Source organism: Mustela erminea, chromosome 11 (genome assembly GCF_009829155.1).
Source record: "Mustela erminea isolate mMusErm1 chromosome 11, mMusErm1.Pri, whole genome shotgun sequence".
NCBI lineage: Eukaryota > Metazoa > Chordata > Mammalia > Carnivora > Mustelidae > Mustela > Mustela erminea.
The window spans coordinates 48,838,482-48,862,020 of NC_045624.1; the positions used below are offsets into that span (position 1 = coordinate 48,838,482).

Below are 23,539 nucleotides of genomic sequence, written 5' to 3' on the forward strand. Positions count from 1 at the left end.
GAACTTCATAGTATCATAATTTAAATGTACTAGAAAAGTATCACTATTTCAAGATGGTGTGTAATAGGCTTGGTTACTGCAGCCTCTAAGTAATTTTTATAGTTAAAAGAATTTGAAATTTATTTTTCTTAACTGTTGGCAAACATCTTTACTTATCTAACGTGCCATATGTTCAACATGGACAGATCGCCTATGTTATTGAACTAGGATTGGTGTCTTTTTATTCACTCTACATAGAATGAGTTTCTTTCAGTAAGGCTAATTAGAACTGGTTGTCTTGTAAGATTTGGTGATGTGTATAATTCTTCTTACAGCAAATTCAACTGACTAGCAAATTATTTTGCTTAATATCTGAAAAGCTATTAGATTTTAAGATTGCATTTTAAAAATATGCAATATACTGCATTAGACATTTTTGCATTACATTACAGATGTCACCCTAAATTTTCAAGTGCTAGTCATCATTTTTAACCTATTAAATTCACTTTTTAACATTAGATATGAATGTATTACTATTAAGTATGGTTTAAAACGATCCAATTTTTAAAATAGCAATATCGGCTTTTAGTATTTTGAAGGCTAGTTGATCCATTAAAGTGGAATTTGGTATGGAAAGGGCCTATTGAATTAGAAAATAAACTGGAAATGCTCTACTCCCTGGCTGTGGTTCCCTTTCTCCTTCCTCTCACTGCTAGTTGTTTTGTTTGTTTTGTTTTGCTTTGTTTGTTTTTTTAAGAGCCAATGATCTTTTTTTGGTTCTGCTTTTTCTGTTTCATACCTTAATGACGACTGGCTTCTGCCCACATTGCCTCTTCCCCAATACCTTCTTGCCTCTTCCGCAAGATGATTGTAGCCTCGTAACTTCTATGTTCAGTGAACCATCTCTAGTACTTCTCTTTCTTGGCCTTTCTGGAATAGCTGATTATTACTCACCACTCATTCATTCCTCTCCCAAAAATCTGAATGCTTTTGGCTTCTGGTCAGACCCTTCTTTCCCAATCTTCTCTTGCTGTTTTTTCTTAGACTTTCTGTGGTCTCTGCTTCCCCTCCAGAGGCATGAAAAGTGTAAGACTGGACAGCGTGTTTTGTATACCTTATTAGACACAAGTTAACCAGGTGTTGTACGTGTAAAGAAGTTGTTCATGTTATCTTTAAAACATAATTTCATTCAATATATTGGGTTAGGAAATCATTTTTCTCTCTGTACTTTTTACTTTTAATTTGATACGAATTTGCATTTTCTTTTCCTTCTAGTCATCTCAATTAAGGATGCATGGACTATCAGAATTGCAGTTACTTTGTTAAGGAAATTTATGTTTGGTCTTTAAATAAAATGTAATATATTCCTAAAGAGGAATTTGTTATATTTGTCCAATTCATCTAGTGCAGAAACTTTATTTATAATATTGTCAATCAGTTTTCACTATGAAAATGCATCTTTCTTTCTATCCAAAGCTATAAGTATGAAAATGCTTTTTTTCCCCCCCCTTGAGATTGTCTTCAAGTGTAGAACTTTGAAATACCATTAGCAGAGAACTTCTATCTCATATATAAGCATTCTCTGAATGCTTCTGTACGTTAAGACCCTCTTTTCCTGGCCAGAGAACTTCTATTTGCCTTGACTTTAAAAATTAATAACATGTGGCATGCTTTATGAGTAGGCGTTCTGGAATCAGCCAAAAGACTTTTCAAACCAAAAATAGGGATATATTTCCTGTGGAGTGTGAGCTCAATAAATCAGGTGATGGGAGCTGGGAAGGGGTCTTGGAGAGCCTATTTGTAAACTTTGGGTTTCTGAATGTTAATTTTAAGCTTCCTTTTGAAAAGGCCAGTGTTTGTAGAGCTTATCCTGTCAGCAATATCCTGTGTCAATTGTCAGGTCATGTTTAACATGTGGAGATGTATTAATCTGCCGTGGGCAGCCCTATGAGGGACTTGGGATAAACAGAAGGCTCAGCAGATGAAGAGGGATTAACTGTGTAGATTGAGCAAACTCCTCAATCACTGAACCAGTGATTTTACAAAGGATTAGCTGCTGCTTTTACAAATATTGATTACTGATTTGCTACTCAGAATGGAAATGACATAACGTGTGCAGTTCTGTGCGGTGTGCTATGTGAAATGTACATCATTCATATTAATGGATTTGTCATAGGCATTACAGAACTGACAGATTTATTAAAGCAGCAGTTGCTAGAACTGTTATGGTTAAGGTTGTGTCAGCATATCTATTAAAACTTCAGGATTTTAGAAGTTTATAGGAGAGCTGTAAAATTCATTTTCCAGGTGGAATTGGGAATACCAGTTATGGCCTGGCACAATTATTATTGTGCATATTTTTAAATGAATCAGTTTGAAGGCATTGAAGTTGAACAGAACAAAAACCACATTATTGTGTTATTTTTGTAATATCAAAAAACTTGGATTATTTCATTTTGGAAAAAAAATTAAATTCATCATAAATGCTTGTTTTCTAACCAAGAACATGCTTAGAACATGCGGACTTCTGAAAACCCATCAGTATTTTCCCCAGAACAGGGTTTGTTTTGAAGCCTTTGGTTTGTTTTATTTCTATAATCAATTTGAGATTTTTAGAAAACACAGAAATATCTGGGTAATTAACAGTCAGTGACATTTGTTTCACTTAAGTGGCTTTTTTACAACACTGAAAAATCAGTGATAAGAATTAAAGTGATCTAATATCAGAGAATGTATCTTTCTGTAATCTTTTTTTAAAATTTTTTATTTTTTATAAACATATATTTTTATCCCCAGGGGTACAGGTCTGTGAATCACCAGGTTTACACACTTCACAGCACTCACCAAAGCACATACCCTCTCCAATGTCCATAACCCCACCCCCCTTCTCCCAACCCCCTCCCCCCAGCAACCCTCAGTTTGTTTTGTGAGATTAAGAGTCACTTATGGTTTGTCTCCCTCCCAATCCCATCTTGTTTCATTTATTCTTCTCCTACCCACTTAAGCCCCCATGTTGCATCACCACTTCCTCATATCAGGGAGATCATATGATAGTTGTCTTCCTCCGCTTGACTTATTTCGCTAAGCATGATACGCTCTAGTTCCATCCACGTTGTCGCAAATGGCAAGATTTCATTTCTTTTGATGGCTGCATAGTATTCCATTGTGTATATATACCACATCTTCTTGATCCATTCATCTGTTGATGGACATCTAGGTTCTTTCCATAGTTTGGCTATTGTGGACTTTGCTGCTATAAACATTCGGGTGCACGTGCCCCTTCGGATCACTACGTTTGTATCAAAGTACCATCCATCTTTTTCAAAGAAATGGAACAAATCTTTTTTTTTTTTTTAAGATATTTTTTATTTATTTGACAGAGAGAGAGAGGTGTCACAAGTACGCAGAGAGAGAAAGGGGGAAGCAGGCTCCCTGCTGAGCAGAGAGCCCGACGTGGGGCTTGATCCCAGGGTCCTGGGATCATGACCTGAGCTGAAGGCAGAGGCTTTAACCCACTGAGCCACCCAGGCACCCCTCCTTTAATCTTTTTCAATAAATCTGTTTTCTTGCAAATGTTTTGTTATGTCACAACAGGAAGGCTTTTCAGAGTTGAGTCAGATCTCCAAGGATGAACTGAAAGCTATCTATCTAGGCAGTGAGGTTGGCCAGGTGTGGTATAGAGAAGAAAGGTGAGGGATAGCACATTCTAGGTAGAATAAAGGCTTGTATAGATACATAAGACTTGGCCTATTTGAAAAATAGCCATGTATGTGAACATTCTCAAAGTGTAATACCTTCTAAGTTAACAGGATTGTTTTCAAGCTGTATCATTTTACCATAAAATGACACATATTGGTTAAGTCTTTTAGATTAGTGGTTAAACTTTTCTAGCTGTGATTTAAGTAATATAAATTGATTTAGTTTAAATTACTTAATAACCTGTACTCATTATTTTTTTCTTTTTCACTTAAAAAACTCTAATATGTGAATTTATAAATGTAATACATGCTTGTAGCAAATAAAGTGTTGTTATCTTCCATCCCCCCACCCCCACAAAATCCTTAGAAGTAAGAACTACTAATTGTTCTGGATATGTCCTTCCAGACATTTTTTTTTCCTGATTTGTACAAATGTGTGTGTGCAGAATATCAATCATATTTCTAAAATTAAAAATGAGCTATCACTATACATATTAGTTTATACCATATGTTTTTCACTTTAAGTATCATGATCATCTTTCTACTTTAGTCCATACTTTTCCACATGAATACACATAGATCCCCATATGCATATTTAAATAATAAGCATTATTTAAAATGGTGTCATAATATCTCTCTTGTGGGACATGTTCCATTTTTTTAAATCATAAACTGTGTTTCAGAATCTATTTTGGCATATACACAGTTAATGAACCTCTGCTTGATTTTTGTAGGATAGATTCTTGGGAGTTGAATTCTTAGGATACTGTCCAATTCTCATGCACAGGAGTGTAGGAAGTTACGTTCCCAAAAGGAATGCATGAGAATATCATCTCTTCCATTCTCCCCACTGTTTGGTGTTATTAACTTTTTAGTTTTTACGTCTTAATAGAGTTAAGAAGAAGTATCCTGTTTTACTTTGTTCTCTTTAGTTTTTAGTGAAGTTTATTCATTCAGCAAAATTTAATGAGCACTTACCATGTGTCCAGGCATTAATTTGGCACTGAGGAAACACAGTGGTCAGGACAGCGTAGTCTCTGAGTTCACGGAACTTACATTCTAGTAAAGGTGAGGAGAGCTTGGGGGAGAGACAGTAGTTTAGTTAAACATGATCTTTTCTTGTGTTTATTGGCTTTATGAATCACCTGGTTCATTCACATTCTTCACCTGTTTTTCTGTTAAACCCTTTATCTTTTTTTTAAGATTTTATTTATTTATTTGACAGAGAGAGAGAGAGGGTGCGCAAGCAAGGGAGTGACAGGCAGAGTGAGAAGCGCGCCTGAGGTGGAGCTCAGTCCCAGGACTCTAGGATTGTGACATGAGCCAAAGGCAGACGCTCAGCAGACTGAGCCAGGCAGGCGCCCCTCTTTATCTTTTTCTTATTGATTTGTGGAAATGTATTGTCTGTTGTGACATCCATGCAAATATTTTTTGCTAGTCACCCCTTGAAAAAGTCATCATCTGACAAATTAATGATTGTACTAATTCTGATCCATGTGTGGAATTGTAATACCACCCTTGATTTCTAATGGTTGATGAGAGATCACTGGGCCAAATGTCAAATTTCCATAATTTTCCATCCTATGAGGATTTTTTTAAAGATTTTATTTATTTATTTGACAGAGAGAGATCACGAGTAGGCAGAGGGAGAGGGAGAAGCATGTCAAATTTCCATAATTTTCCATCCTACGAGGATTTTTTTTTTAAGATTTTATTTATTTATTTGACAGAGAGAGATCACGAGTAGGCAGAGGGAGAGGGAGAAGCAGGCTTCCTGCTAAGCAGAGAGCCCGATGTGGGACTCGATCCCAGGACCCTGAGATCATGACCTGCCCTGAAGGCAGCGGCTCAACCCACTGAGCCACCCTGGTGCCCTGTGAGGAATTTATAAGAGTTTTTTTTTTTTTTTTTTTTTTAAGTAGGCTCTATGCCCAACATGGAGCTTGAACTCACAACACTGAGATCAAGAGTTTTATGCTCTACTGACTGAGCCAGCCAGGCACCCCAAGAATTATTTTTTTAATTTAATGTATTTTGATATTAAAAAAAGACATTATAACTTTGAGTCTTGCATGAGACGTGAGGATATCCAGATGAAGGGAACTTAATTGAATTCAGTGATTTGTTTAATAACTATTATCTCATTATTGGGAAGATCGATGTAACACTATGTATGTAGAAATATTTTTGTGGTGAGAATATACATCATGGTCTATTCATCCATGATTTAATTACAGCCTGAATATGTAGAAAATATGTAATGGAATATCTTACCCCTAAAAGCCTACCATATCTGCATTGATTTTGAATAAGTTGTCTCATAGCATTTATTCATATGGAATTGGGAGTGGAATTCTATTTTTTGGATTTTAAGTCTTTTCCCAAGTTTTTAAGAGGTCATTGTATGTTTCAAATGTTCGTGAACAGACTATAGATCCAGAGTCGGGCTGTTTTACGACCCTACACGCCCGTGAGGTAACTGCTGGCAGCGTCATTGCAGTGAGAGACCACAGCCCACCTGCCTTAAGCTGGTGCTGTGGGTGGTTGGGCCCGTCTGTTCTACATGAAGTCGCACCAGCTATTGCGTGTTGCTAGCACACATTTTATTCCATGAGGTTCCTTTTCGGAGTTTTAATTTGACATTTTTAATGAGTCAAAAACTTCAGCTTCACTGGTGAAATTGTTCTGGTAATGACGACTCTTAATTGGAGGAAAGGAGACCAAGGACGGTGGGGCTGTGTCAGCCCTGTGTGCTTGGGGCTGGGATAATGCACACACCGCGGAGATTCCTGGGTTGCCTTATGATGTGTAACTCAGGGTAAATATCAGTTTCTGTATTTGGCAGTTGATTTTTTTATATCATGGATACGTTTTTGAATAATCTGCTGAAATCATGTGCCTCAAAATGGGTACTTTTCATACTGTTTGTTCTGTTCCAATTTCCTTTTCTCCTTTTTATTGTAATTCTTACCTTCTGTTGGCTGTTAAAAAGTTCAGGACTAGATTGGAGTGTTATAAGGAGCAGAAAGGAGGATGACCTCTTCGCTCCCGGTTGTGATGGCCCTTTCCGGCTTTCTTGCCTCTCTCTCAGTTTCCTTGTCAGTTCCTTCTTCCCCTACTTGTCATCAGTGGGGGACCATGCCAGCTATGCTGGAAGAGGTATTAAATTTTTATAAAATTATTTTAATGACTCAGAAACTAGATGTTCTATAAATAAGAGTCACCCGCCTCATGGTCATTCATGTATCTGACATTTCCCTTCTGTTTTCAGTGTTGTGCCAGTTGCAGAACTGTCTTTTATCGACTTACTGACATTCTTTTGATTTTGCATTCAACATTGTCTTAGGGATACCTAGGTGGCTCAGTTGGTTGAGCATCTGCCTTCGGCTCAGTTCATGATCCCAGGGTCCTGGGATCAAGTCCCACATCGTGCTCCTTGCCCAGCGGGGAGCCTGCTTCTCCCTCTACGTGCTGCTCCCCCTGGTTGTGCTTTCTCTCTCTCCCTCTCTCTCTGGCAAATAAATAAAATCTTAAACACACACAAACACACACACACACACTTAAAAAAAACCCCATTATCTTAGAGCACATTTTAAAAATCCTATAAAACAAGTATGAAATGAAGTTTTAAATGCATACCACTAAGAGCAATGTGGGTGTTTTACTTCAAAATTGTACTTCAGCATTTTAAAGAAGTATCCTTGGTGATGTTGATGCACACTTAAGTTTGAGAAGCACCGTCTTATGATCCCTTGCTCAAAGTCTAGTGAAAAAGAGAAATTTAGGAATACATGATGTTAGCCTATTATTGTAGGTGGTGCCACATGAGTGTTTGTCTCCCTGGCCAGTCTCATGTGTGGCTGTAACAGTTACTTCCCTCTGAAGCTAAGAATTAGAAAGAGGATTAGCATGCCATGTGCTTTTATTTTCAGACACTAGGGGAAAAAAAAGTGATACATCAACTCTTCTAATATTGAAGTTTTAATATGCGTTCTTTAGTAATTTACTCTGTTACATACATAACAATGCTTTTTAGGTCTTTCAGTTACCCAGGTGTACATATTATTACCAGTTCATACTGAAGAGTAGACTTGGGTGTTTTATCATTCTCAATACTATGTTGTTCTTTGGATGTTTTGTTTATGTGAAATAGGCATGTGTTTAAACTTTTTGCAAGCTAGAATTATTCTGGCACTGAGTTAGAAATTTTATAAGCAATTGCTGATTTGTTTTGTGTTAAGCTGATCTTGGTCCAAACATATGTCCCTGTAACACTATTATATTTTATAAATTTATATATAGATTTATAAATAAGAGCCTCTCAACATCACCTCCAGTTTGGGTGATTGTTAAGGGATATTGGCCCAGAAGCAGTAACATAAAAGAGCTGTGTTGGTTTCTTGCAGGGATCATATCTTCTGCTTGGGATTTAATACTTACCACAAGTTTGACCAAGACAAATAGTATTTTGGAAGAATTGTCTGAAAATGTGCAAGGTGTCTGTTCCTGTAGATAATCTGTGGTCTTACCCTTGAGTTTAACAAAGCTGTTTGGGAGATGTATACTTGGGCTACCAGGTTTTGTGCTCTGTAGAATTACTTTTAGTAAATTTTGCTTTGGTATTGTTCTGTTGGCTTGACATGAGTGATGTTATACAGAGAAGCCCTGTGAAATTTTTATTTTACTTACTGTAACAATGTTATGGAGGACATTAAGAACACATGGGAAAGATTTTGTTTTCATTTCAGTATGAGGAACCAAGAATAGTTGTTATATATTCCTCCCTGAGCAATGATCTGCATTTATTATTTCTTCCTTCATGATGATTGTCATAAAGCTTATAACCGAATTTTTGGCCCACTCCTGCTAAGTATAAATAACTTTGTAGTTCCAACTTGTTTTATGTTCTACCCTGACTCCTAGTTTTGCCTTGATTACTTTTATTTCTTAAAATTTGAAATAATGTCATTTATAGAAAAGTTTCAAGAATAATACAGATCATTCCTATTACATCCTTCATTTAGATTTTCTTAAGTCATTAACTTACAAGGGAAAAACCCATAAAGTTAGCAGGAGATTTTTCAACAGAAACTTAGCATTAACATTTTTTAAAAAGTTTTTATTTTTTAAAGATTTTATTTATTTATTTGACAGAGAGAGAGACAGTGAGAGAGGGAATACAAGCAGGGGGAGTGGAAGAGGGAGAAGGGGCTTCCCAATGATCAGGGAGCCTAATGAGTGTCTCGATCCCAGGACCCTGGGATCATGACCTGAGACAAAGGCAGATGCTTAATGACTGAGTCACCCAGGTGCCCTGCATTAACATTTTTTAGATTCAGATATTTGCTTTCTCTCTATATATGCACAATTTTCTCTTATTTGTTTTAATTTCCATACCAAATGTATCTGTACATATGCCTATAGTGTGCTTTTTTTGGGGGGGGGAATGAAGCAGTGTATTACTAAATGAACAATAATAATAATAGATAAGAATTATTAATTTCATACCTGTAGTGAAAAAAGAGACCTGTGCAAAGACCTGTTTCATACAGAAGGAAGATAAATTTTGTGTGTGAGAGGGAGAAAAGGAGAGAGGGAGAGAGAGAAAGGAAGGAAAGATAGAGAATATCCATGTGTTTTAAGAGGATACTTTAGCACGTTGATAGAAGAGGTGAAATGCCAAAGGTTTTTTGATTTAAATAAAAATTATAGAGTTGTTTTCTTAAATAAAAATAGGTAATAAATGCTAAAGCATGATGAATGTTTGAGAATGTATTTAGGTTAGTAATCAAGCCCATTTTGGTAATCAAATAATCAGAATAGGGTCATAAGTAGAATCTTAGTTAAGAATAATTTCATATTTGATAGTTTTCTTACTAGATATTTATCTTTTATTTTAACCATTCCTCACTAATATTCTTTTGGGAGATGGCAATAGAATGACAGTTATTTATATATGTGTTCTCTGTCTTCAAGGTAAAACAAAAACATATGCCTTATTATATTGTGTGATTTGGAAGACATTCTAACTCTGCATACTCCTATTTCACACACTTAAGTATGATCTTATATTATTAATGGTTCTACTTTTCTGTACACAGAATAGGAAAAATAAATGAATAAAAATGGACTTAGAGTATTTCAAATTAGAAAAATGCTCATATTCTGAAAATAATCATAAAAATTTATAGTTTAAAGCTCACAACATAAAACAGGTTGCAAAAAAATTTACCCTCAACTTATGGGAAAATAAAATGTAGCTGAATGGAAAGGAGCTAAATATTTCAGTCTAAATTATACTCATTTCTTATTTTTATGTAATTTGCTAGAGGAAGCTTCATGTAAAAAGAGCCTCCTTTTCCTTCCATAAATATCTCTTTTCCCTTTATTAATTTGTTGCATGTTTGTGTGTTTAAACCAAAATAGAAGTCTTTTAAAAGACATGTTTAGGAAGCAAAATTGACTTCTTTAAAGTCTTAGAGAAAGTGAAATCCTAGAATTTTAAATTTTAAATTAAATATTTTAAATACATCATTCTGCTGTTAAGGAATTAATTTTAAATAATTATGATTAATGCTATAGAGTTGTAATTCAATATTGTTGTCTTTTAGTTTCTGTAGATAGGCATTCATTTATTTCTTCAATGATGGTACATAGCATTCCAAGAATGGGCTTTGTTGGACAGATATGGGGCTCCTGGTTCCACCACTTACTCTGTGTGACCTTTTTTTGCCTTTGGTAATATGCTACTAATAATGCTTACCTCTTAGGGCTGTGTGAGAGGGAAAAAAGATAATGACTTGTATCATGTTTAACTAGTGGTAAAGGTTTAATAAATGTTAGCTGTTGCAGTTTTTATTACCTTATCGAAGCATACTAATTTTTGTTTATATATATATTTGTTATTTAAACTATGATGCTTTTAAAAAAGAATGCTTAGATCTTATAGTCTAAGGATATGAAAAGGTTGTGTTTCATACAGAGGTACTACAGGTATGGAAGGAGGAAGATCAATTATTATTATTCATTAAATTTTATACATAAGTTATTTGACTTTTTTTAAAATGCTTTCAACAAATTTTCAATAGGTTGAGTTTATTTTTTTGTGGCTCTCTACTTTAGGTAATATTTAGAAAAGGGCCTGGCACATAATATAAACTAGTAAATATTTATTTAATAAATGAATTAAGAGTGTTCCTTTTCATTTTACTAATCTTTACTGTGTACAGTACCATCAAATATTTTTTTCATGAATCAGACTTTTTTTTTTGCCAAATATCTATAGCTGGAAGGGAATTTGCATTATTAAAAGATATTTGGCTTCCAAGTTTTATTGTAGTCATTTATTTTTCTCAGCATTTTTATTTTCTTGTGTATGGAACACTGGACTTGGCAAATTTGAATTGTCGTAGTAATAATAAGAACTAACATTTCTTAATCTTAATTAAGTACTACCCTACTAAATCTGCATTATAATTATAATGAATTATAATTCTTCATTATTAGTTATATTCAAGGATTTGAAAAGTAAAGTTAATGAAATTAAGTAACTTGTTTCCATCACAGACCTAGTGAACAAGCTGCAATGTGAATCCAAGACCCAGGGTTTTACTCACAATTCTAAGATGCAAAATCGGATTGGGGGCACCTTTTTGTGTTAAAGATGAACATTAAATTAGGGGCGCCTGGGTGGCTCAGTGGGTTGAGGCCTCTGCCTTTGGCTCAGGTCATGATCCCAGGGTCCTGTGATCGAGCCCCACGTCGGGCTCTCTGCTTGGCGGGGAGCCTGCTTCCCTTCCTCTCTCTCTGCCTGCCTCTCTGCCTGCTTGTGATCTCTGTCTATCAAATGAATAAATAAAATCTTTAAAAAAAAAAAAAGATGAACATTAAATTAAATTAAAGATGAAAATTAAATTAAAATTCAGTTCACAATTGTTTTATATTATTTAGAGTATCGTGAAAATTGTTTTATATTATTTAGAGTATCTGTGAAAATTGTGATATATTTACAATTTTATTTTTAACTGAAGTAAAAAGTATTTCCATTTTAAGCTTGTATCTCATTTGCCTTTGGTAATAGGCTGAATACTTTTCTCAAAGTATTTGTATATCACGGACTTTATAAAAGGTGGTTTTTTTCCCTCCTGAATTTAATATTTTTGCCCCCAAAGAAGTCCACATTCCTATTTTGGAGCCTGCAAATATGTTGTTACCTGGCAAGCGGGAATTAAGTTTGCAGGTGGAATAAGGGTGCCAGGCAGCTGACCTTAAAATAAGGAGATTATCCAGGTGGGCCCAAAGTACACACAAGAACCCTTAAGAAGGAGACAAAGAACCAGAGAGGGCATTGTGAGAAAGACTCAACTAGCCATTGCTGGCTTTGAAGGTAGAAGGGGGACAATAGACAGTGAAACAGCTCAGACTTTGGGTGTTGGAAAGACAAGGAAATATTCTTTTTTAGAACCTCTAGAAGGAACACATCTCTGCTGACATCTTGATTTTAGCCCAGGGAGATGCTTTTTGGACTTATGGCTTCCAGAGCTATGAGACAATAAATTCGCTTTGTTTTAAGCCACTAAAACAAACCAAACAAAGCCAACAAGCAAAAACAATATAGGCAGTCACAGAGTAGCTGAGAAGTTACTCTATATAGGAGATCAAATTTGATTTAAAATCCTTCTGTAACATTTGGAATGCCTGGCTGGCTCAGTGCCTGGAGCATGAGATGCTTGATCTTATTTGAGCCCCATGCTGGGTGTAGAGATTACTTAAAAAATAAAAAAATAAGAAACAATCCTAAGAAATACCATCTCTATTTTAAAAGTAAGAAATAAAATCTTTCTGTGAAATCTAATTATGTATTATTAAAAAAATAGCATTTATAAAAGCATAAAGTATGCCCATATAAATACTCTATGAAATAGTAGTCTTTTTTGTAGCATGAAATTTCTCATATTGAGGCTTATTTTTAAATGACTGATTCCTTTTTTTTTTTAATTAACATGTAATATATTATTTGTTTCAGGGGTACAGGTCTGTGATTCATCAGTCTTATTCAATATATTGATATACTTTCATCCTTACAAATAGGAAGGAGTCTTACAAGGGTTTCCATAAATCAGTAACTCTGGAATTTTTAGATAAAACATTTTTTAATTCCATTAGAAATAATTTTAATATGTTATAAAAATGTATCTCGTCTAAAAAATTAGTCCAAAGAATCTGAAATCTTAAAGAAATTTTCTTTACACTTAATTTTATGAGCTAGGGACAGCACTCCTATATTAAAAGTTTATCTAAAAAAGCAGTCTTCAGACATGTACTTAAGTAGTTCAAATTCTGATTTGTACTCCAAAGTTAAAGAAGCAGTTGTAAGTGAATGGGAAAGATAATAACTCTATGGATAATATAATCCACATTCTTTTGATCTATGACTTTTTGACTATTATTTTAGTGGATATTGATGAACACACACTTGATTTCATATTTTTCTGAATTCTGATTCTTAATTATTTCCTTAATTATTCTATGAATCCCATTTAAATTTTGCATATTTCGGTAGATTACCAAGAAAATTAATAGCAGCCACAATTATATATGATTATGTTTTTTTGATATAACAGAAGCTTTTGCTTGGACTCAACAGAGCCTCAGGTATCTTTTGGGTCATATTTGTGAAGCATTTCCTACATGCGTATCACTGTTCTCTTCTTTGGTTTCAGAAAGACCTATTAAAGACATGGTAGAACTCTCATGAGGCTATTGGAATTTCCATTTCAAGAAGCAGAGTTAATAAAGGCAAATTCAAATTACCCTGATGGTTATTCAGTTTTTGCTTGGTGGCTTTCAGAATGACTTGCCACTTTACAAAGGGGTGGAGAGACCAACAGATGGTAAACCTGTGAGTTGCAACCTCTGCTTTTGCCCCCAGTTTCATCACATGAGTCATTGTATCAGTCTTTACAGCCTTGTCTGCAAGGCTTCATTCCCCTGGGAATGCTGTGGTCCCACTAATAGGAAACTGACCATTTTTGTCTCTAAGCATGGTATGAACAAATTTTTTTTTTTTTAAAGGAGATGTTATATTAGCCTTAGAGATCACCAGTACTAGCATGTCATTGATCAGTCCTTTCTGAAAAGAGTAATAATGGGAAGTGAGAAGATAAGCTCTCTGAAAGGAGTATTCTAAGCTAACATTACTAGTAATCTTTTAGTTACTGTAGTGATTATTTTCGTAAAAGGTTATTGTTGTTTGGTATATCCATGGAATTCATAATAATTTTTGCCAGTAAAAAAACAATAAAACATTTGAAATTCTAAATTTTCCATGTGGAGGGGAGAATTATTAGGATATGAGAAATATTTCATTTGTATATTTCTTTCACAGATCTTTCAGGCCAAGATTCTAGCTAGGAATCAACCTTTGAAAGGACAGAAGACAGTTCTTTGCTAGATTTGAAGGAAGTTACCAGTTGCTCTACCAAAAATATGTTGTGCACAGATTCCCCATTTGATATATTTGAAAACTGAATCCATCTTGGACCTTGGCCATTTGTTACTGAAAGTACAAGAAAAACGGGACTGTGGCTATGTTTCATTGAATCCTAGGATTGGGAGGGCCTTAGAGATGATCTAAGTTTTTCATGTTTTAGAAGAGGAAATTGATACCCTACAAGGCTTAATGACCTCAGGAAAATCACAGATTTTTGGTACTGAGATGTCGTCACAGACTTTTGTAACCTATACCATGCATCTTAAAGTCAGTATCAGTGTCAGACTCAGCGTCTAGGTACCTGCTGTAGCACAAAACCATTTTATTTTATATTTATACCCCCCTTAAGTTTAGGTTTCTCTGCCTTGCTAGGATACAGTCTTTTTGTTTGGTTTCAGTTTCCAGGTATACTAGTGAATTTTTGTATTTAAAATTTTTTAGAATAAGAAAAAAAATGTGTTGGCAAATCTTTGTCTTTGTATCTCTTATATATTCTCTAGAAACAGAGAAAATGGCATCTAACTTTGTACAAATGTTAAGTAAAATATAATTAAATTTTACTTGTGGAATAATGAGTTCTGGGCCAGTAATAGCTCTGGGAACTGAAGCTCATTTATAGACTGTTTCCTAAAGTGAAGTACTCAGCATATCCTTTAGGCAGCCAGAAATGTCTGCAGGATACTGGACATCATTTAGAAAGATACAGGAAACAAAACAGAAAGCATTCTCTATCTTTATACAAAATTAAAATGCATGAAATACCAACAGGTGTACAAAATATTAAATACAAAACATTATAATAGAATATTATATGTGCAAAATTTTTACCTTTGTAGGATCAAATTTATTCTGAAAAAAGAAACATGGATACATTTACTCAACAACTAGTCAAATGTTTATATTGGATCTCTCTAAAATTTTTTATATGTTTCAGTATCAGTGTGCTATTTAAAATATACTTTAATAATATTGTTTTGTTTATTGAGTAAAATTGATCCACCATGGAACTGAAATTGGTGCTTTACTTTTAAACTTTATTAAGGAAAAATATCTGATTTTATAATTACTGTGATTCCTATAATATAGTATTAAAACAACTTATCTGGTAATTCTATGATGAATTTGTATATAATAAAAATTTTATCAAAATACTTTTTTAAAAAAATGATAAACTATATTGATGCTATTTCCATTGGGTATATTCCACAACAATTTTCATTAGATTGGTTGTTTTCACTTGTTAGAGTTCCAGTAAAATGCTGAGATAACTGTATTATAGTTCTAATGACATTTCTAAAAATATTGAACACTTGGGAAATTACTGAATAATCTGTAATTCATGACCGTGAATATATGATTTCTAATTCACTTAACTTTTGCCTTAACCTTCCAATTTTTTGTAGGTATCTAGTATTTGTTTATGGTCATTCTACTGGCTTTTTTTTTTTTTTAAGGATTTTATTTATTTATTTGAGAGAGGGAGGACACACACAAACTGGGGGAAGGGTAGGAGGAGAGAGACAAGCAGACTCTGTACTGAGCATAGAACCTAACACGGGGCTCAGTCTCAAGACTTCAAGATCATGACCTGAGCCGAAATCAAGAGTTGGGTGCTTAACTGACTGAACCAGTCAGGCATCCCTCTATTAGATTGTTTTACCAAATTTTGGACTCTCAAATGTCCTAGAAAACCCTAAAGCATTCAGTTGAATGTCTACAAGATTTCTCTGTATTTGCTGTGTTCCCAGAGAAACAAATTTTAGCATTTGATTTTCTTGGGAAAAAAATTGTTTTATGTTTTACTTGGTAGGAATAGAGATATGCAGTTTAAGAGTCAATAAGCATTAAAATTCTTGAAGAGTTAATATAAATGGAAAGAAACTTTATGTGGATTTATTTGAAATTCCTAACTTCTCTCTCAGGGATTTATGGCATTTATTGATAATAGTTCCCTGATCTTTCCTCTGGAGAATGTAGATCATAAAGTATTGCCCTGCAGAGACCATCCAGTTACATAATATTACTGTTTTGGGGGGATTATAATATATTAAGATATAGGAATTCAGAACACTTTTTTCCCCTCGAGATTTACAGGGGAGAGACAAGATTATGGAATGGATCTGAAACAAAGCTAATAGACTTGAATTTAATTAATTTAGGTGACCGTGAGTACACTGAACCTAATGAGATCTGGTACTTGGTTTTTCAAAGACGGATTACTCACTAGTTCTTTTTCCTCCTCTACTTTCCACAGGAAACCAGTTTCCTCCAATTGCAGCGCAGGACCTTCCTTTTGTTTTAAAGGCTGGCTACCTTGAAAAACGCAGAAAAGGTAAACATAAGATTCTACTGAAAAGTCTAAAAATGGCTTTATCCTTATATAAAACATGTATGCAGTATACATATGGAGGCAATATGTTCTTTAGGGGATTGAAGGGTTTTAAAACTGTAGGAAAATCGGAATAACATTATCCCAGCCACAAAATATAGTTTTTAGCTCCCAATTTTTGATTAACAGCACATTTGGTCAGGTATTTGTTTAGTTGCCAGTCTTGGTTATTTGTAAATGACTCAGGCGCTACTTCCTGCCCCTTAGAGGAAGGCCGCGGGCCATGACGGTATTCTCAAGGATGGGATTTCTCACTGTTCTCCCTCCCGGCTGAGCAGCAGGTTACCCTGCGCCTGACCTGGCGTACACCATGTCTGCTGTGGTTCTGATCAAGCCTGGCGTATTGTCTGCCATTTTCTGTTATCCATCCCGTGTTCCTCTCCATTGGCTGTGATAATCGGGAATTGACCATATGGTCTCACTCTTTCAGCACCAATATATAATGGAAATGAAATACAGAGGTGGTGTTACTGCACGGGAAACAGAAAGCAGGAAGCCTCTTCATTACCATTTTGCTTTTCTCACGAGTAGTCCCTACTACTTGGGGCCTTTCTGTTTATATTCCATTTCTTAGTTGCTTGGTTTTCTTAGATGAATTTTAAAGCTGAAAGAGATAATAGAAGTAGTCTAGGTCAACTCCGCACCCCCCCTCCCACCCCGGCTCTTTTATAACAGATGAAAAAATGAGACTCAGATGAATCCATTGTCTCAAAGCTGTGTCATCACATGTCCTTTGGATAGTTCCTGTGTTCGCTCCAAGTGTAGCAGTCCTATCTCTGCGTCACTTTATTCCTTTTAACTTTGTTTTTGTTTGTCTCTTGGAGAAGAAGATACAAGTGAATTAGTCATAGAATTTTAGAGCTAGCAGAAATCTTAGAAATCAGGTCAACGAACTTTTCCTTTTATAATAAGGAAATGACGTTACATTTATGCTGTATGTGTAATGTGTGTTATCTGTTCCTTTTCCTCCTTTATTGTAGATCACAGCTTCCTGGGATTTGAATGGCAGAAACGCTGGTGTGCTCTCAGTAAAACAGTGTTCTATTATTACGGAAGTGATAAAGGTAGTATTGTTGTTCAGTCATCAACTTCTGCTGTAGGAGGGCTTTAAGGACGATTTTATACCCCCATTTTAGCAACAGAGTAAACTGAAGACAATGGGAGAAAGAATAACTGAGAATTTTAATAATTATAGTCTGAGACTAACTTATAGTTTTATTTATTTGCCAAATGCTCCAAATTCCAGAATGCCCTTAAAGTTAGCACAATTAGGAAAGAGATGAAAATCGATGTGGCTTTTCATTTTAGGAAATATTTATCATCCAAGTTACAGAATTTCGAGAAAAGTTAAGACCATTAGGGCTGTGAGAGTTTTGAAGGGAGAAAAAGGTATTTTATTCCTTCAGATTTTTTTAAAAAGATTTTATTTATTTATTTGACAGATAGAGGTCACAAGTATGCAGCAGAGAGGCAGGCAGAGAGAGAGAGGAGGAAGCAGGCTACCCGCTGAGCAGAGAGCCCTGGCTCCATCCCAAGACTCTGGGAACATGCCCTGAGCTGAGGGCAGAGGCTTTAACCCATTGAGCCACCTAGGTGCCCCTTCTTTCAGATAGTTTTAAAAGAAAACTTTAGATAAAATGAAATCCGTGCCACACCTTCCTCAGCTTCTTTCACGGATTTCAATAACAACAGCAGGCACCTCCATAGAGATTCCTGTTCTGACCCCTGCAGCTGTATTAACTGGTCTAACTCCAACTCTGTTGAGGGAGGTACTATTATTAGTTCTATTTGTCTTACTGTTTAGAAAACTGAGGACAGAGAGGTTAAGTAACTTGGTCAAGGTCACAGAGCTGGTAAGTGGCAGATGTGGGATTTGAGTTTAGGCATAATGGTGGAGTCGGTGCTCTAACCATTAACATAGAAACAGAAAGATACATTTTGTAACTTTACTTGCTGATTCATACATCTCTTACTCAGAGCCCACATAATTTCAAGCTCAGTATTTGAACACATAAAGCCATAAAATACTAAAAAATTTAAAGAATGTTAGCTTTCTTAGTTTTTCTTTTTTCTAGGAACAGCAGGTCAGAACCTGAATATTGTAAAGTAAAGGTAATATATAGAAATCACTAGCATTCATTTCTAGAAAGGACATAGAAGTCCAGTATCACTGAATACAAGCTTTCCTGTCGAATTGTTTACTTGTTGGTGTTGTTTGGAAATTTATGTTTCATTTGATATCACTTGCAGTTTTGGGGCTTTTTCCTTAGATATGTAGGTATGATTATTTTACACATTTCAGATAAATTTGAATGATAGGATTATTTTACACATGCAGATATGATAATTTTACACGTTTCAGATAAATTTGTATTACATAGGTGATGCTAGAAGTTGGCTATTATCTTTTGGCTATTGTAGTTAACAAATAAAGAATTAATTTAGTGGCAAGTTTGCAGTCTGTCACTGATTTACAATATGTTCAAATGTAATAATGGCAACAGTGAAGTGTAAACTAGTAATAACTCTCAACAGGCAGCCTTCTTTATTCCGCTCAGGGTAAGTAGGTGATTTTGTCAGAAAATTTAAGCTGAAATTCAGTTATGACTACCATAGGTCATAAACATGCATTATTATGACAAATATAATTTGGTACACCATTGTGAATTGAGATCAGGATCTAACTTTTCCACAAGGAAATATCCTCTATTTCATAAGACCAGGGGAAGCTCTGTGACTCTGGCTCAGTTAGGTTTCTCATTTCTAATTTCTTTAAGCCTCAGTGAATACTAATGTTTGTTTTGTCCACTCCTCGTCCTCGCTGATATATAACAACTGTTAGGTCAAAGATTAGCAAGAGTTTTCCCCAAATTTAAGGGATATTTGTATTTATTTCAAATAAATATGTTTATTTCAGTAAATAAATTCTAGTTATTTTACAGGGGGTATTAGTTAAATTCCTATTTCTGTTCTTATTTGATGAGAACTTATGGTAAGAATGTTCTTTGTAATTTATATTCAAATTATTTTGTGGAACATTCAGCCACCTGTACGCCACCACTTTATAAAAAATTACTATTCTAGTGTTCTTTTTTAATGTAGATATTTGAGGATCTGGTGTATATTTCCATAAAACTTCCCCCTGTTACTCTGAAGTCTCCACTGAGAGTTCATGTCTGTTTTTAGTGGTTCTTTTGGCTGCTTCCTTTAGAATTTTTGGCCAGTTCTTCTTTTGGGGACTTGAGGGGAGGGAAAGAACCTATCTTTGGACACTTCTTAATTGCTTGTTTGGCATGATTCTAATTTCCTTCCTTTGTATCCTTTTCTTTCTAGGAAAATGTCTTGTGAAACTTTTACTTTCTTTTGTGAAACCAGATAGCTGATTTGTACAGCGTGGTTTACTATACATATGAACCATTTGGCTAAACTTTAGAGCTATTTAGATGTATGAGAACTGTAATCCTCCAACTAAGTAGGATTTAGATAAATGGATTATAGAGGCACAGAAGGAGTTGATACCACTTACTGGGTTAAACTGTTCTTTGTTACTGTTTGACAGATGCATAGTTCACATTTTATAACTTACCGTGTGTGCCAAAAAAACATTTTGACCCATCAGGATAGTAATGGCTTAGAAAGAGTAGTTCCACCCTCTAGGGTAAATAATGCACTTACCTTTGTACCCATAAATAATATTTGTATTTATTATTCATGGGCATTTGTAGCCCTTAAGTAATATATACGTATATATTTTGTCACTTTATGAAATCACATCCATCCTTTTATCTCTTTCTTCTTTTGATTGTCACAAATCCTATTTATCAAACTTCTTAGATTTTTAGCTATTCTGGGTGCCATCAAGGTAACCATTCATTCACTCACTCATTTATTCACTTTTTTACTGAATAAATATTTATTGGATACTTGGTAGATACTAGGCACTGGGGATCTGGAGATAATCCTGCCGTAGAGATACTCCCAGTATGAGTTTTGTGGGTGTCCTTGAGAGGAAGGGGAAGTCATGGGAATAGAGGAGGGGGCAGAGTAGGTAAACTGATCATCTCAGTGCAGTACAGTATTTGATTTAAATATGAGACCTTTGGATAACAAGGGATGGTAGCTAACTGCCTACAGGAATTAGGGAATACTTCCTCATGGAGAGGACTCTTTATTGGGCCTTGAGGAAGACTAGGAGTTTGTCAGATAAAGAAGGGTAAAATGGGCCTTCCAGGCAGGGGAACAAAAGAGATTCTGAGCTGTAAAAGGCCTCAGATGATGCCAGAATTGGAATCAAGTTAGAGCACAGAGTGAGTGAGGGAAGGGGGCCCACAGGGCTAAAGAAATGGGTTTGAATCAGATTCAAGAGCCTTATGAGAATAAGGGCCTTGCTAAGTATTTTATCTTTTGCATGACCTTTAAGCATAGGGCTCTATGACCACATTTGGTTTTTAGGAAGTAATAGCAATAGGATTGTGGAGGGTGAATTCGAATGAATAGAGGCTGGGTGGGAAGGACCGTTTAGAAAGACACTGAGCTAGGCTAGGCAGGAAAGGTCCTCACAGGGCTACTACTAAGAGTCTATTAAGGATTTAGGGCAGAACTTTCTAGCTCCAAAGCCATGCTCTTTCTACAACTTGGTTGTTATCCACCCCTCCAAAGTGCCTGTAAATGGTAGCCCATTTAGGAACTTGTTCCAAACTCATGGCTTTTGTCTTGTATTTTTTGTTAAACCTCTGTATAATCTTGAATCAGGATTCTGAAACTTATCTCTTCCCACTTTTAAGAGAGAAGTGGTTAGTTTGTAGTATCTCTTTAATTCCCACTCAACAGGTTTTGTTGCCCCTACCTCCACTCCCCAGTTAAAGAAAATTCCAGTTGTCATACAGTATGTGGCAGCTGCAAGTAGCTTTGGTCTTATCTAGTCTTTAAAAATGTACATCAAAAGTTATTTATTATACTATGTGTTTACAATTTTTTTATTGTAGTATCTTTTCAATATATAATAAACCTCACTAGAGAATAAACCCAATATAATATAATATGATATGATATAATATAATAATATAATATAATAAACTAATATAATATATATAATATAATATAATAAACCTAACCTATAATATAATAAACCTAATATAATAAACCTAACTAGAGAATTAGACCTAATTTGTTGCATTTCTGTACACTAACAGAAAGAGAAAAAAAATCTTTTTTATAAGTGTATCAAAAAAAGGAAATATCTAGGAATAAGTTTAACCAAGGAGGTAAATGACCTGTATATCGAAAACTATAAGACATTAATGAAAGAAATTGAAGAAGATGTCCATACTACACAAAGAAATCTACAGATTCAGTGTAATTCCTATCAAAATTCCCATGGCATTTTTTAAGAAATAGAACAAACAATCCTAAAATGTGTATGAATCTACAAAAAAACAAACAAACAAAAAAACAAATAGCCAAAGCAATCTTGAGAAAGAAGAATAAACCTGGAAGTATCATGCTCCCTGATTTCAAACTATATTACAAAGCTATAGTTATTAAAATAGTATGGTATTGTCATAAAAGCAGATAAATAGATCAATGGAACAGAGTAAAGAGCCCCAAAATAAACCACACATATATGGTCAATTAATTTATGGCAGAGAAGCCAAGAATATACAATGAGGAAAAGACAACCTCTTCAAAACACAGTGCTAGGAAAATTGGACAGCCACATGCAAAGAATGAAACTTGACCACTATCTTACACCATACACAAAAAGTAACTCAAAATGAATTAAAGACTTGAAAGTAAGACCTGAAACCATAAATCTCCTTGGAGAAAACATAGGCTGTAAGCCCCTTGACTTTGGTCCTGGTGATAATTTTCTGAATCTGACATCAAAAACAAAAGTAAAAAAGTGGAAAATGTCATTAAAAAGCTTCTGCACAGCAAAAGAACCATCAGCAAAAGGAAAGCCAACCTACTGAATGGGGAAAATATTTGCAAATAATCTATTTGATAAAATGTATAAAGAACTCTTATAACTCAATAACAACAACAACAACAAAAACCCAGTTAAAAAATGGGTGGAGGGGGACACCTGGGTGGCTCAGTGGGTTAAAGACTCTTCTTTCGGCTCAGGTCATGATCCCAAAGTCCTGGGATCAAGCCCCACATTGGGCTTTCTGCTCAGCAGGAGTCTGCTTCCTCCTCTCTCTGCCTACTTGGAATCTCCGTCTGTCAAATAAATTAAAATCTTAAAAAAAAAAATGGGTGGAGGATCTGAATAGAAATTTTCCAAAGAAGATACACAGATGGCCAACAGATACCTGAAAAGATGTACAGCATCACTCATCAGGGAAATGCAAATCAAAACTATAATGAGTATCACCTCACAGCTGTTAGAATGGCTGTCAGAAAGCAAGAAATAATAAGTGTTGGTGAGGATATGGAGGAAAGGAAACACTTGTGCACTGTTAATGGGAATGAAAATTAGTGCAGCCACTATGGAAAACAGTATGGAAGTTCCTCAAAAAACTAAAAATAGAATTACCCTATGATCCCGCAATCCCACTTTTGGGTATTTATCTGAAAAACAAAAAACAAAAAACAAAACGAAAAACACTAAGTCGAAGAGATAGACACCTCGTGTTCACTGCAGCATTATTTACAATAGCTAAGACATGGAAACACCTGTGTCCACTGGTAGGTAAATGGATAAAGAAGCTGTTTTATATATATATATGGTTTCACTCATGAGGAATGTAAGAATAGAGCAGAGGATTGTAGGGGAAAGGAGGGGAAAACGGAAACAGAATGAGAAGAAATCAGGGAGACAAACAATGAGAGGACTCTTTTTATTTTTTTAATGGGTGAACTGAATTTTTTTAGAAGATTTTATTTGACATTGTTTATTATTTATTTATTTGACAGAGAGAGATCACAAGTAGGCTGAGAGGCAGGCAGAGAGAGAGGAGGAAGCAGGCTCCCTGCTGA

At 35.1% G+C, this 23,539-nt stretch overlaps 1 protein-coding gene across 3 annotated transcripts in view; it reads left to right on the forward strand.

The window, feature by feature from the left end:
* SKAP2 (src kinase associated phosphoprotein 2) overlaps positions 1-23,539 on the forward strand; it is a 171,105-nt gene that overhangs the window by 81,681 nt on the left and 65,885 nt on the right. For all 3 annotated transcript variants that reach the window (XM_032305886.1, XM_032305885.1, XM_032305887.1), the window contains exons 5-6: positions 16,424-16,501; positions 17,539-17,622. In XM_032305886.1, the coding sequence (XP_032161777.1) occupies positions 16,424-16,501; positions 17,539-17,622 (162 nt within the window). The remainder of the gene's footprint in view (positions 1-16,423; positions 16,502-17,538; positions 17,623-23,539) is intronic.